The 16,122-nt window shown below is 44.3% G+C and overlaps 1 protein-coding gene and 1 pseudogene across 1 annotated transcript in view; one reads left to right on the top strand and one right to left on the bottom strand.

Annotated features, from left to right (window-relative positions):
* Positions 1-16,122, top strand: part of RNF216 (ring finger protein 216) — a 129,016-nt gene that overhangs the window by 85,742 nt on the left and 27,152 nt on the right. The window contains exon 15 of the mRNA XM_036281962.1: positions 12,733-12,830. Within this exon, the coding sequence (XP_036137855.1) occupies positions 12,733-12,830 (98 nt within the window). The remainder of the gene's footprint in view (positions 1-12,732; positions 12,831-16,122) is intronic.
* LOC118615329 lies at positions 8,893-11,296 on the bottom strand (annotated as a pseudogene).

The raw sequence follows: 16,122 nt of genomic DNA, 5'->3' as shown, positions 1-16,122 counted from the left end.
CTCCTGGCATTGTTGCCAGTGATTCTGTAATATAAATGGGCATTTGAGAGAAACAGTCATCAGTATTAGAATAACTACCACATAGGAATTAGTATTTTTGTTTGTGTTATTCTGATAAGGGTAAAACAGAATTTGTATGTATTCCAGGAAGCATTGATCTCCCACTTTAACTTAAAAGTCCTGGTCCCCATGGTAGTAAAAAGCAGGCAGCTGTGGCTTTCCCAGTCAATACTTCCCAAGCATTGCCCTCTCCCAGGCAGTGTAAACCTGGTAGGTCTCCGTGCCTTTATAATTTACTGTCCCTAGGGGGCAGCATTAGCACAGAAACCAAAGTTGAGGCCACCTGTTTCCATTTGTCACCACCTACTACTAGTGGATCCAAAGAAAGGAGTGTTTGGCTCCTTTCTAATCTGCAGGAGTAAGACTTGGAGATTTCTTTCTTCAAACTCAGCTAGGTAAAGAAAGAAACCCCCACCCTGGCCAGTTTGGCTCAGCAGTTAAAGCGTCAGCCTGTGAACTAAAGAGTCCCGGGTTCAATTCTGGCCAAGGGCCCTTACCTCAGTTGCAGTTTTTCCCCAGCCCTGATTGGGGTCATGTGGGTGGCAACCAATTGATGTGTCTCTCTCCATTGATGTCTCTCTCTCTCTCTCTTCCCCCTCCCTCTCCCTCCCACTCTGAAGATAAAATGTAAAAAATAAAATAAAAAATAAAAATAAAAAACACCTCGACAAAGAGAGCTCATCTTCTTGGAGAAGTGTAATGCAGTCAGATAATTATGGGATGATGCTAAAAGAACTAATGTTTCAATTTTCTTTGTCTTGTAAGAAAAGTGGAACCAGGCAGGCTGGAATTCTTGTTCTGGTTGGTGGGGTGGGAGGAACCTGTGATCTGACCTTGGGTGTCAACACCTCTAGAGCCCCTGAGTGGGGAGGCGGGAATAAGGCTGACTGATTTTTCAGTCCTGACCCCTCTAAACTAGAGGTTCCGGGCCAGGTTTGCAGGTGCTACTATTTGTGAAGCTCCTCTCAGGAAATGAAGAGATCAAGTTCTACGTATTGAAGCTATAGGAGAAAATCAACAGGGAACATCTTAGCTGAAATATATTCAGTACTTTCTCAAGCACCATTTGCAAGCATTTGGCCATTGGCGTCTTGGTAATAACTAATCTTTCCAATTTTTTTTTTTTTTTTTTTTTATCCTCACCCGAGGACGTTTTTCCATTTTTTGTACAGATAGAGTGGGAGGGAGAGATAGGAAAAGAGAGAGAGAGGGAAACATCGATGCGAAAGGGACACATCGAGTGGCTGCCACCCGCACAGCCAACCAGGGCCGGGGACAAACTGCAACCAAGGTACGTGCCCTTAGCGGGAACCGAACCCGGGTCTCTCCGGACCGCAGGCCGACGCTCCAACCGCTGAGCCAAACCGGCCAGGGCTCTTTCCAATTTTGTGCATTAGATTGGGGAAGAGAGTTAGGGAGCAAATAAAGGAACCATGGTGAAAAATACACATATAACCTGTATCCTTAAGACATAAACCATAATGAATTAACCTAAAAGTGTCTTACATATAACTTGACTTTCTCATAATATCACCATTATACTTTACATAATTAAAGTGCTGTAATAGAATGAGAGCCATGTGCTCCAGGAGTCTAGGAAAAGAATGACAACTTTTGCCCAGGTCATTTGAGTTTCCTAGAGCCCCTGGTATTTTATTTTATTTATTTTAAATTCTCACCTGAAGATATTTTTCCATTTATCTTCAGATAGAGTTGGGGGAGCGGGGAGAGAGACATCAATCGGTTGTCTCCTGCACAACCCCAAGCAGGGTCAGGACCAAACCGCAACCAAGGTACGCGCGTGCCCTTGATTGGAATCAAACCCATGACTCTTTGGTCCTCAGGCCGTAGCTCTAATTGCTGAGCCAAACCAGCCAAAGCTACAGCCCCTGGTATTTTGTTTTTATTATTTATTTATTTATTCATTTATTTTGATTTTGAGAGAGAGAGAAATGTCAATGTGAGAGGGACACACCGATTGGTTGCCTCCCACACAACCCCAACCAGGGCTGGGGATCAAACCTGCAACCCAGGTATGTGCCCTTGACTGGGAATCAAACCCATGACCCTTAGTTCCACAGGCTGATGCTCTAACCACTGAGAAAACCAGCCAGGGCTAGAGCCCCTGGTATTTTAAATGAGAACTGATGAGTACGCGTTGCCAAAGGAGAAAGGACATCTAGGCAGAGCATTGCATGGTTGAGGGTGTCGGGTGTGTGGCACTGACAGGAGGCCAACCGTGCTGGCCCTGGAGAAGCTGTGAGGCCTGCTGGGGTGCTGCTTCTCTGAGCTGCTTTCATTTTACTGCTCCCCATTCTGCTTCCACTGTTCTACCCGATAGCCAAAATGCCACCTCTGCAAGGTGTCCTTCACACCAGTGGAAGATGGCAGCCTCCCTGCCTGCACTCCCACTCCACACCACTCCTACAGAGTACAAGTTCATCTGTCTGTTGGTCTACCCATCCAACCCCTCCCAGAATGTAGACTCTAGTTGGGCAGGGACTTTATCTATTCACGGATCCTTTGCTGAGAACAGAGCCTGGTTGCTGTGGATGCTCTAGGAGGTATCTGTTCAAGGGGTGAGAAAGGAAAAGTGAGAGTGCTGTCGTTCCTGTCAGTGCAGGAATCGTCTCCACCACCAGTATCACTCGGAAACAGGACTTGGACCCAGAGCAGTGTTGGTGATGGTGACAATCTCAAGCATCGTCATTAACAAGTGCTCATAGATCATAATCCTGGCTACCTTTAGAGAAATGAGTGGCAAGTATTTACAAGTGAAGGCTCAGGGGATGGTTGAGGGGAGGACCAAGTAAATGATACTTGGTTCTGGTGTGGGTGGAACACTCACATTGAGCCTATCTGTGTCCGTACATCTACTGGGAATCTAAAAACACACTTCCTTCCGTGCCCTGCCAGACATGCAGCTGGCTAAAGATGACAAGAACAGCCACTTCCTCATGTGTCCAGTCTAAGGTTGCTCAGTGATTAGAAGGTTCCTATTATCATTAAGAAGTGCCAGTCCATCCTGCATCTTAATGGGTCATTCCCAGCTCTCCAGGAAGCATGAGGAAGCCAGTGTCCTACACAGCTGCAGCTGGGTGTCCACGCCTTCAATACCCTGACACTCAGTTCTCCTGGCCTTGCTGATCTTTCATCTGTCGTCTCTACACAAGATGCTCATTGTAACCTCAGGGCTTGCTTCATACCCTCGTGCTCTTGAGTTTTCCAGTAAACAATGACCTGTTCTTGCTGGCAAACATGAGAATAGAGGGGAAAGAGTAAGTGGATTTGGAATCAGGCAAACTTGAGTCCATTAGCTTTGTGACCTTAAACAAGTTAATATACCTTTCTGAGCCTTACTTTTCTCATTTTCTTTAAAAAAAAAAAAAATGGGGCCTTGGCCAGTTTGCCCCAGCAGTTAGAGCGTTGGCCCGCGGACCAATGAGACTTGGGTTCGATTCCAGCCAAGTGCATGTACCTCAGTTGCAGTTCACAAGGGAGGCAACTAGTCGATGTATCTCTCTCTCGTCAATGTTTCTCTCTCTCCCTCTCTCCTTCACTCTCCCTCTCTCTCTCTCTCTCTCCCTCCCCTCCCCCCCTCAATCTGTCTGAAGATAAGTGGAAAAATATCCTCGGGTAAGGATTAAAAAAATGGGCCCAGCCAGTGTGGCTCAGTGGTTGAGCATCGACCCACGCACCAAGAGGTCGCCAGTTTGATTCCCAATCAGGGCACATGCCCAGGTTATGGGCCCAATCCCCAGTGGGAGGTATGCAGGAGGTGGCCAATCGATGTCCTCTCTCATCAATGTTTCTATCTCTTTCTCACTCTCCCTTCCTCTCTCTAAAATCAATAAAGAAAGAAAAACAGGGCTAATGTTCCAGTACTTTTCTTGTGGAGTTGTTTGTGAAGATTGGATGAGATGTGTATGTAAAGCACCCTGTACCAGAAGATGTTGAAGCCAGAACTGTGGGGTAGTGGGAGGGGTGTGAGAGTTCAAGGTGCTTGTTAAAGGCACCCTACCTTGTAGATGACATCCAGTGAGAAATTCATCTGAAGAGCCAAAATTGAAAAAGAATCTTTGTAGTCCTTTTCTGAACTGTATAGGAAAAGCAGTCCTCTTATTCCTAACAAGAAAAGATAGGCATGCTGCCATTTCCCCAGTCCCAGAATCAGTGTTGGCACAGCTCAGTTCAGGAAGGAGTTTGTGGAGGAAGTCTGGCCAAGAATAGAATTCAGACTCTAGGGCTTGTTCCCCTAAAAGTTATCCACTTAGCCCTTGTTTAGTGAGGGGGTTGCTGCATGATCCTACAGCCTAGCTGGCTGTATCTCCACCCTCAGCAGACAGAGTGATCTTTTGAAAATGTAAATCAGATAATTTCACTTCACCCACTCAGCCAGGCTTTCCAAATTCCTCCCTCCAGCCTCAGTGCCTGCACGCAGGATTCACCACCGTCCACTCTTAACCACCCACTCACCCAGCCTCTTGGACTCCATTCACACCAACTTCCTCTGAGCTCCTGGAATGAGGCAGGCCCTCTTCCTCACCAAAGCCAGCACACATCCTCTCTTCCCTCTGCCCAGAACACCCTCCCCCACACCTGCTAACTTTGCCCACCCTTCAAGGCTCAGCTTCAGTGTTGCATCCTCAAAAGGCTTTTCTGACCCCTGACTAATTTAGCTATGCTGTTTCACACTTACAGCACCTGATGCTTTTCCTCTGAAACGTTCCTGTCATGGTTGTAGTTATTATATATATTGTTTGTTTAATATCTTTTTTTTTTCAATAGAACATAAGCTCCAAGAAGGTAGAAACTGAGTCTAATTTGCTTATTGCCATATCCCTAACATCTCATACAGCACTTGACAAATGATAGAAATTCATCACCTACTGAGAATGAATAGAGACTGTAGTCTAAAATTCCGTTTATGTTCTCACCTGTCCTCCCACCCTGACTCAGATCTGCTTCTTCTCTTGCATCACTTGATCCAGGTTCATGTTTCCACCAGCCTAGCTGGTGTTCCAAGTTAGAAACTCAGAAGTTACTCTAGACTTCTTTCTCACCACTTTCATAGACTCTTTCAGTTATACTTAACTGTCTTCCTGCGTCTAGTCTCAGTCTCTTTAGTGCACCTAAGCATTCGCAAACCGAGCCCGGACAGCTGGCTGCCTGTTGTGAATTTCCATATCTAGAGCAGTAGGTGCACAAGTCTGTGGTTGCAGTTGCTCACTGTAGCAGAGAAGTTGTGTAGAGCAAAACACCCCCAGTATATGTGTTCATTCATATGTTGTGTGTATTAGTAAGTTGTGTGTATGTACTACTGTTGTAATGTACATTGCCAAACATACAGAAATATAGAAAATTTTAAAAGGTGATTTTAAATAAATCATACTTTTTTTTATCCTCACCCAAGGACATTTTTCCATTTTTTGTTCAGATAGAGTGGGAGGGAAAGAGAGGAAGAGAGAGAGAGAGAAAAACATCGACGTGAAAGGGACACATCGAGTGGCTGCCACCTACATGACCAACCAGGGCCAGGGACAAACTGCAGCCAAGGTACGTGCCCTTAGCGGGAACCGAACTCGGGTCTCTCTGGACCTCAGGCAGACACTCTAACCGCTGAGCCAAACTGGCCAGGGCAATAAATCATACTTTAAAATAATTTTATTTAATGATATAAAATCCTTTTATGCTCTTTAAAATATTAACATATTGAATATGTTTTGTTGTTGAAATGTTTGCTTGAAAGTCTGGTTCTACATTTTAGATACTTGGCTTTAATAGCTGTCATAGCTGGGAAAGGTACTCATTCCACAGAGAGGTGTCAACCCAGATGGGAGAATTTTTTACTGGTTGCCTGGTTGTTCTCACTACTCATGATACATGTTTTATTTAGTCCACTGAAGATGCCAACTCCTCCATCTGATGTAGCCCCCACCCCTTTTCTGCTGTCTCTCCCAGATGTACATGTGTGTATACTACTACATTTAACTCCACTGTGCTCTACTTGGTTTGCTCCAGTATGTCTTCCTCAGGAGACTTGCCTGAGGGAAAATAGGAGTTCACAGATTTTCTTAAAGGAAGGGAAGCCCACTGATTTTGCCTGAGCTTTGACTTGGCTGAGCTTTATTGATTTTCCAGGGTTCCAGCATCTGTCTCATTGTCTGTTTTCCTGTTTTTTTAAAAACTTCTTTATTCCGATAGAGTGGGAAGGAAAGAGGGGGAGGGGGAGGGAGAGGGAGAAAGAGAAACAGCAACGTGAAAGGGACACATCGGTGGCTGCCTCCTGCACAACCCAACCAGGGCCGGAGACAAACTGCAACTGAGGTACATGCCCTTAGCGGGAACCGAACCTGGATCTCTATGGACCGCAGGCCAATGCTCTAACCGCTATGCCAAACCAGCCAGGGCTGTTTTTCTATCTTAAAATTTGTCTCTTTCTGGACTTAACTGGCATCCATATGTCATTTGGGCCTGGAATTTCAAAGCTTAGATTTGGATTGGACACAGGCTCGTGTCCCATGTCTAGATCAGCAGGTTCTCTCCTCTGGAGAGATTCTAGAAGTCTCACCATTCAAAAATTAGTGAGCAGTTTCTGCTATGTTCCACTTCTGAGACAAAGCTGGAAGTCAGGCAGGTAAGATGCAGGGTGCACAGGGAGCCAAGCAACTTCAGAGTAGTCCTGGAGGCATGGTGAGCAAGGAGGGCAGTCTGATGACTTTAACCATTAGTCTCATCTTCTGTCGGCTTCCTTGCCAGCAGCAAGAAGTTCTGCTCTGTGTAGATGAGGTGATGATGGGACAGTGTCTGCTGATCTTTAAGGAACCTATTTATATGAAGAAATGGCAGCTCCCTGGTAGGTTCATATGAAGCCAGACTTAACCTCCTGCCTTACCCATAAAATGTTGATTAAGCAGAAGAAAAAGAATGAAAGGGAGACTGTGGAATATTTTCCTTATATTGCAAAGTTAAGACCTTAATAATGAACAGTCAAAACACCTTGACGCATCTTGAGGTCTAAAGGGCAACATAAAACTTAACCAGAAATCTCTCTGGTGTCATGAAGAACACAGACAGTTAACCAGTGTGTGCACGCCCTTCCTCATTTGGAAGGAAGGAGCTGCCTTCTTTGTTGTATTTGGGTAATGATGAATTTAGTGATTCCTCCTGATCTGTATAGGCACACAAGTGATGAAAAGCATGGTCTCCGATTAGATTTGATAGCCAGGATATGCATGGCCTTTGTGTCTTGAAGTTACTAAAGTGTTTGGCTCAACGGTTAGAGCGTTGGGTCGTGGATTTGATTCCCAGGCAAGGGCACATACCTGATTTGCAGGTTTGATCCCTGGCCCCAGTCAGGGTCCTGCAAAAAGCAACTAATCCATGTGTCTCTCTCAAGTCAATGTTTTTTTTTTCTCTCTCTCTCTCTCCCTCCCTTCCACTCTTATCTAAAAACCAATGGAAAAATACCCTCAGGTGAAGATTAACAAAAAAATACAAGTAAAGTGTACTCTGCCTTCCAAAATGGTCCTTGGGACTTTTTCATTAATCGCACTTTGAAGAATGATTTCTTCATGTTAGAAACGTTCACAAATAGATTGATTCATTTAATAATCATAATAATAATAAATAAATGTTAAATTTTTTTTAAAAGTTCAAGAACATTTCTCCTGCTCTGGCTGGTTTGGCTCAGCGGTTAGAGTGTCAGCCCACGGACCAGAGAGTCCTGGGTTTGGTTCCCGCTCAGGGCACATACCTCAGTTGCAGTTTGTCCCCAGCCCCGGTTAGGTTTGTGTGGGTAGCAACCACTTGATGTGTCTCTCTCACATCGATGTTTTCTCTCTCTTTCTCCTTTTCTTCCTCTGTGCCCTTGACCGGAATCGAACTCACGACTCATTGGTCTGTGGGCCAACGCTGAGCCAAATCGGCCAGGGCCTTCTTCCTAATATTGGTTAAGCATTTGTTGAGTCTAGGAACAAAGCCTAGCTGTGCTTGAGAGGAAAGAATTACAATTTAGTAAAGTATATACTGTACTCTCTTTAGAAGAGAGGGTACATTTTTATTTTTTAACTATGTTTTTACTGGGTTTTTTGTTTTTGTTTTTTTTTTTGTACAGACAGTAGGAGGGAGAGAGAGGAAGAGAGAGAGAGGGAAACATCGATGTGAAAGGGACACATCGAGTGGCTGCCACCCGCACGACCAACCAGGGCCGGGACAAACTGCAACCGAGGTACATGCCCTTAGTGGGAACCGAACCCGGGTCTCTCCGGACCGCAGGCGGACGCTTTAACCGCTGAGCCAAACTGGCCAGGGCTACTGGGTTTTTTTAGAGAGGAAGGGAGAGATAGAAACATCAATGTGAGAGAGAAACATTGATCGGCTGCATCCTGCACGCCCCCTACCAGAGATCGAACCTGTAACCCCGGGCATGTGCCCTGACTGGGAGTTGAACCAGGACTTCTCAGTCCATGGAACAATGCTCAACCCACTGAGCCACACCAGCCAGGCAAGAGGGTACTTTTTTTGTGACAGAGAACATTTTTCCATTTATCTTTAGACAGATTAGGAAGGAGGGAGAGAGGGTGAGAGAGAGACAGAGAAAAATATCGATGCGAGAGAGACACATTGACTGGTTGCCTCCCGCATGACCCTGACCAGGACCGGGGAAGAACTGCAATTGAGGTACGTGCCCCTGGCTGGAATCGAACCCAGGTTTCATTGGTCCACGGGCCGATGCTCCAAAAGCTGAGCCAAACCGGCCAGGGCAAAAGGATACTTTTTTTTTTTCTTTGAGATTTGATATTTTTATTTATTTGTTACTCTTAGAAAAGCTCATTTTCGACTGGACTCAGACTTAGAGGTAGAAGCTCTCAGAGAGGACAGCCCATGTCTCTTGGCGATCTGTTCCTGGCGCTTTTCTTTGTCCTCCTTCATTCTTTTAGCCAAAAGTGTAGCATATTCTGTAGCCTCTTCCTTATTTTTCTTAGTGAGTTGTTTCTTCAGAGCAATACGCTGACGTTTGTGTTGCAGGACACGTGGAGTAACAAGGTGCTGACTCTTGGGTACTTTAGTCCTAGGTTTCTTACCTTCTTTGTTTAGGGGCTTTCTCACAGCATATTGGCAGACATCATCTTCTTTAGACAGATTGAAAAGTGTTCGGATTCTGCTAGCTCTTTTGGGACCCAGGTGACAAGGCACAATAGTGTTAGTGAGACCAGGGATATCTTTCTCCCCTTTTTTTACAACGATCAAATTGAGAACACTGAGATTAGCATCCACAATGCAACCCCGAACAGATATGTGCTTCCTCTCTCCTGTCCTCCTTGGTCAATAGCAGGAATGCCCCTTACTCAGGAGCAGGCGGACATGGCCATAGGTCAAGACACCCTGCTTCATGGGGAAACCTTGTTTGTCATTCCCATCACTGCCCTGGTCAGTTAGGCTCAGCGGTTAGAGTGTCGGCCTGCAGACCAGAGTCCAAAGTTCGGTTCCTGCTAAGGGTCGATTTGAACCACATAGCCCTTCCATTCTTCACCCAGGGCATCAGCAGCAACTTCTGTGGCCATATGCTTCTCATAAAAGGTTCGAAGTTTGCGTTCATCGTCCACTTCAATGAGTTTCTGGCATCCAGTAGCTGGGAAAGAGATGTTCAGCTTCAACCCGAAGCAGCTGACCGCCTCCAAGGCACCATGAAAAAGAGCAAGAGGATACTTTTTTTTTTATTAATTTGTTTTTGTTACAGGTGTTTCTCCTTTTTTCCCCCATTGACATACATTTTTAAAGAGAAAATTCCACGCACTAAATTTACCCACCCTGCTGTTCACTTGCCTTGTTTTTTGTTTGTTTGTTTTTTAATCCTCACCCGAGGACATTTTTCCATATTTTGTTCAGATAGAGTGGAGGGAGGGAGGGAGGGAGGGAGAGAGAGAGAGAGAGAGAGAGAGAAACATCGACGTGAAAGGGACACATTGAGTAGTTGCCACCCGCACGACCCAACCAGGGCCTGGGACAAACTGCAGCTGAGGTACGTGCCCTTAGTGGGAACCAAACCCGGGTCACTCTGGACCGCAGGCCAACGCTCTTACCGCTGAGCCAAACCAGCCAGGATTGCCTTGTTTTAATTGTGGGTTTCAGGGTCTAGCTGGCTAGACTTTTCAAAAGACATTTGAGTTTTATTCTCTGGGACCCCTGGACCCTTTGATGAGAAGTACCATGGCTAAAATTCCACACATGCACCTACAGGAGAACCACTGTGATTTTGCAAGTGAATGGTGACCCCTCACAGTGACCCCTCACAACTGAGTCAGCCTGGCCAGTTCATCTTGCTGTCGTAGACCTATGTCTCACCTGGAAAATGGGTTCTTCCCTTATGAAGAAGTACCCATGAATTAATAACTTGATCACCAGGAATGCTGCAAAGCACTATGTAAATACTGTGGATTGTTTTTAAGCTTCTATTCCTGGTGGGTGGCTAGGTTAGTATTGTTCTGAAGGTTAGGATCCAAACACCAGCTCATCTATTCTCCAGCTGTTGTTTATCCTCCAGTTTCCCAAAATAGTCAGGCACAAGGTCTTTTAAAAATGGGCTTTAGCCCTGGCTGGTGTGGCTCAATTGGTTGAGTGTCATCTCAAGTACCAAGAGGTCGTTGGTTCAATTCCCCATCAGCGCACATACCCAGGTTGCAGGTTGGGGTGCATACAGGAGACAATTAACTGATCAATGTTTTTCTCTAACATCACTGTTTCTCTTCCCTTCTCCCTTCCTCTCTTTCTAAAATCAACTAAAAAAACAAAACATGGTTTTTTTTTGTTTTTTGTTTTTATCCTCACCTGAGGACATTTTTCCATTTTTTTATTCAGACAGAGCAGGAGGGAGAGAGAGAGAGAGAGAAACAGCAACGTGAACGGGACACATCGAGTGGCTGCCACCCGCACGACCTAACCAGGGCTGGGGACAAACTGCAACCGAAGTACATGCCCTTAGCGGGAACCGAACCCGGGTCTCTTAGGACCGCAGGCCAATGCTCTAACTGCTGAGCCAAACCAGCCAGGGCCAAATTCCAGATCTTAAAGCCTGCCCTCCCTCTACCCAAGCCAGGCCTTTCTCACTGTTTCCATGGAACAATGCTCAACCCATCTGTGTTTCTGTTACCTTGTGTTGCACAAATCAGAAACCAGGGTGTCATCCTTGACACCTTCCTCTCCTCACCCTCCTCACCCTCCAGAGCTGGGTCATCACACCAGCCAGTTTTGCTTCCTAAATTTCTCTCAAATCAGTAAACTTTCCTTCATGCCCTCACTTACCTCCCTAAGTCCAGGTGGGCCTCCTTGATCTCTCTCCTGGATGACTTTAATAGCTTCCTGTCTTTTACGTTTCCACTCTTTTCCTCCTGCTACTCTGTTCTCCATGAAGAATGATCTTGTAAAATCACAAAACTGATCATGTTACTTCCATGCTTGACACCTTTGGACACCTTCCTAGTGCTCTTAGGATAAAAGTCAAACTGATAATCACACCCTATAAGGGCCCCGTGGGCCTCACCAGGCCTATTTTCACTGTCTGCAGTCCAGCTGCAGGAACCAGACTTGCCCAGCTTCCCCTGCAGCTTCTCTTACTGCTCCTCCACCTGAATACTGCTCTTTTCACTCTCTTTGACACACTTTTCAGGTCTCGGGCTCTACCTCTTCAAGCCATCACTGCCTCCCTAGACTAGATCAGTCCCCAGTTAAAGCTGACAAGTCTTCTCCTTTATTTATTGGGGTTGTAATTTCCATTTGTGGAAATTAAATTAAATTGGATTAACATTTTAATTCTTATTATTGATGTGAAAGTTTATAAACTACAAATGATCCTAGAATAAAAAGTAGTAATTTTTTAAAATTCATATTTACAAATGAAGTTAAACTATGGAGAATGATTCCATGTTTATGAGGCAGGAATGCCTGAGGGAATGTCTCTCTTAAGGATCCCTAGTAATGCTATGTAGACCATTTTTCAGTTCAGTTCAACAAGAGCACTCTGTGCCAAGACCAACACTGGAACACTGGGCGTAGGGGTTACAGAAATTAATAAGACCCGACAACCCTGCCCTCAAGCAACTTGCAGTATTTTATTTTTTAAAAACAAAAATCTCATAAATTTGTCTTTTATGGGGGTTTTTCCAGTTGGCTCCTGGCATTTTAGAAAACCTTATCCAAATTGGTGTTGGAAGTAGTGCATCCTTTTGGTCTAAAGAGAGGGAATTTTCTCGTGATTTCTTCTTTTTTTATCCTCATCTGAGGACATTTTTTTTTTCCCCCAGATAGAGCAGGAGGGAGAGAGGGAAGGAGAGAGAGAGAAACATCGAGTGGTTGCCACCCACACAACCCCAACCGGGGCAGAGGACAAACTGCAACCAAGGTACGTGCCCTTAGCAGGAATCGAACCCAGGACTCTCTGGTCCACGTGCCGATGCTCTAAACGCTGAGCAAGACTGGCCAGGGCATGATTTCTTCTAATGATTCTTTCTCTTTTGTTGAGATGTCTATAGAAATAACCCCTACTGAAAGGGAGGGAGAGCCTCTGAAAGAATTCAGGCCAAGTGAAGCTTATTTCGTATTCCCTGTTATTGAATAGAAACTTGCATGGGGTCTACTCACCAGGAGCTGTCTGTTTCTCTGCTTTGTCCCCAGGAAACCTGTAGGAAGTGTCAGGGACTCTGGAAAGAGCACAATGGCCTCACCTGTGAAGAGCTGGCTGAAAAAGATGACATCAAGTACCGAACATCTATGTGAGTAAAATAATTCAGAGGGATTTATTGACTAATTTGCCACACACACACACGAACCTGCCTTTTTGTTAGAGAGGGGCGGGCCGTGAGTATTGTGGGGAGAAAAAGTTCTCAAGCTACCCCTGTCTTGAGTGATCTCAAGGAAGTAACCTAACCCTGAGCCTCCATTCCCTCTTCTCTGCAGCCTCATAGAGTTATTCCCAGGGTCAAATGTAACATGATAAATGCCTGGCATGCATATATGAATTCAATATATGTTGGTTCTTCTTATTTTCTAAATAAATAAGCAAGTAACACATTTTAATTAGGTTAGGTGGTACTAATGTTGCTTTATCTGTATTTCCTGTAGGATACTGGTAGCCTGTGACATTGAGTAGAATCACAACCTCCAAAATGCAAATTAATGCAATCAGTAATAAGAGCCATTACTGTGTAGCACTCCCTATGTGGCTAAATGCTTTATAAATACTAATTTATTAAATACATTGACTTAGCCCTGGCCGATTTGGCTCAGCGGTTAGAGCGTCGGCCTGCGGCCCAGAGAGACCTGGGTTCGGTTCTCGCTAAGGGTACGTACTGTGGTTGCAGTTTGTTCCTGGTCCTGGTTGGGTCGTGTAGGAGGCAGCCACTCGATGTGTTCCTTTCACATCGATGTTTCTCTCTCTCTCTTCCTCCTTCTCTCCCTCCTGCTCTATCTCAAGATAAATGCAAAAAAAAAAAAAAAAAATTTGCATTAAATGCAAAAAAAAAATGTCCTCGGGTGAGGATAAAAAAATAAATAAATAAATACATTGACTTAACCCATACAAAAGTCTGTTTCTCTCTCGTATACTAGTCCAGCTTTGCCAGATAGTGGGGCATATCTATCCCATGAGGTCATTCAGAAACATAAGTTCCTTTGTCTTATTACTTTACCATTACCTAAGGGGGTATTCTCACCTGCCTGATTGGGACTAGACTGTAGCCACATTTACACTCCAGCCCTAGGTGAGAAGAAAGAGAGAGAGAGACAAGTTGCCAGGTAGACAGCTTTTCTTTGATTTGTAAGTGATACAGAAAAGATATAGATATAGATATATCACTTCTGCTCGTACCCTATTGATCTAGACTGCGTCACGTGGCCATGGCCTGCTCCAAGGCAAATACTGTATGTAGTCACTAGCTGGGTGATTTTATGTCCAGCTTAAATTTAAAGGAGTAAAGAGCAGGTTTTGTTACTAAAAATAATGAAGTGAGAAATGCCTATTTGGGATAGTTAACAGTCTCCAAATCTGTACCACAAGTAGGTACTATTACCCTCATTTTATAAATGACACAATAGACACACAGCGCCTGGTAACTTACCCATTGCTCACGCAGTTAGTAAGTGGCATAGCAGGAATTGGAAACCTAGGCTTCGTGGCTATGCTTTTACCTCAGACTTTGTAGGAAGAATAATGAGCCCCCCAACATGTCCATGACCTAATCTCCAGAACCTGTGAATGGTGAATATGCTACCTTACATGGCAAAAGGGGCTTTCCAGATGTGATGAAGGTTATGGACTTTGAGATGGGGAGGTTACTCTGGATTATCCAGGTAAACACAATCTAATTACATGACTCCTTAAAAGCAGAGAGAGCCTTTCTCTGGTCAGATGGAGATGCAATGATGGACAGTCAGCGACATGAGAAGGATTCAGCCTCTCATTGCTGGCTTTGAAGATAGAGGAAGAAGGCCATGAGCTAAGGAATGCGACAGCCTCTAGAAGCAGGGAACAACCTTCAGTTTCCAGCCACCAAGAAAACGGAGACCCTGACCTTACAGCTTCAAAGAACTGAATTCTGCTGACAGCCCAAATGAGCAGCAAACAGATTCTCTCCTAGAGCCTCCAGTAGGTAATGCAGCCTGCCAGCACCTTGATTTTGGACTGATGAGACCCATGCTGGATTTCTGACCTATAGAACTATAAAATTATGATTTTGTATTGTATTAAGCTAATAAATTTGTGATAATTTGTTAAAGCAGCAATAGAAAACTGACACAGATTTTTGTATACCAAAAGTGGAGCACTGCTGTAACAAATACCTAAAAATATGGACGTGTGTTTGGATTGCAGTGGGTAGAACCTGGAAGAATTTTGAGAAGCATTACAGCAAAAAAAAACCCAGATTGCCTTGAACAGACCATTAGTAGAAATGTGGACATTAGAAACTCCACAATTGGAGGCCCAGAAGTAAATGTGGAACATTCCGGGCAAAACCTAAATTGCCTTAGAGAATACTTAGATCACCATCAATAGACTTTATAGATATATGAACATTAAAGGCGCTACTGGTGAGGACTCAGAAGGAAATGGGAATGTGTTATTGAAAATTGGAGGAAAGGGAGTTCTTATTATATAATGGCAGAAAGCTTAGCTAATTGTGTCCTGCAAAGTATTGAAGAGTGGAAAATGTAAGTGGAAAGAGATAAATTGAGGAAAGAGCTATTAACAAAAAGGAACGGATGTGATTGTTTCTGAAATTCTCATCCTATCCAGATTATAAAAGACCCTAAAATTGATAGATTCACTGTCAGGGAAAGCTGCTCCAGAGAGAAAAACAAGGATATGTTCAGAATGTTGACAGTACTCAGTCAATACAAAGGCTATTTGAAGAGATTGAGGGAGTGAACCATAGATCCTCACAATCTAACCAGGCAGCCTCTAGGAAGCTCAGGCATTATCCCTCAGCCATCTCACCAGAAGTCAAAAATAGAGGTGGGGTTATCTAGGAAATATCTGTGAGTGAGCTTCATGCCTAATGGAATGAATTCCTGTGACATAAATGGAAGACCCACAAGGTTCTTGAGAATTTTATATCAGCAGAAACATTGCCAGCTTGGACTGGAAGAGACAGGGAGTATGAAATGAAAGAAGTCTGTCAGACCCCTAAGTTCTACAAGCAGGAAACAGGCTAATTAAAAACTGCTCAGCTGCAAGAATACTACCTTTCTTGAAAAAAAGGAGGATTACTCAGAAAGTGGAGCCATGAGCCATGAGGGCAGAGCCTCAAACCACAGAGAGTTATTCTCAAATCTGAAATATAGGAGTTTGCTCGCCTGGATTTCCAAATTGATTGGGAGTGGTGACTTCTCTTTTCCTTCCATTTTCTCCCTTTTTGAACCAGAATACCTATAACTGTTATCTTATACCTGTCCTATCATTGTATTTTAGGAGCAGATAATGTGTTTCTTTAGTTTTTCAGGACACAAATGGAGAGAAAGTGTATCCCAGTGGAACATATCTAGAGTCTTACCTGTACCGGGTTTAGA

Source organism: Molossus molossus, unplaced genomic scaffold, assembly GCF_014108415.1.
Source record: "Molossus molossus isolate mMolMol1 unplaced genomic scaffold, mMolMol1.p scaffold_m16_p_4, whole genome shotgun sequence".
In the NCBI taxonomy this organism is placed as follows: Eukaryota; Metazoa; Chordata; class Mammalia; order Chiroptera; family Molossidae; genus Molossus; species Molossus molossus.
The sequence above is the reverse complement of the archived record's forward strand: the minus strand, read 5'-3'. Positions and strand labels throughout refer to the sequence as shown.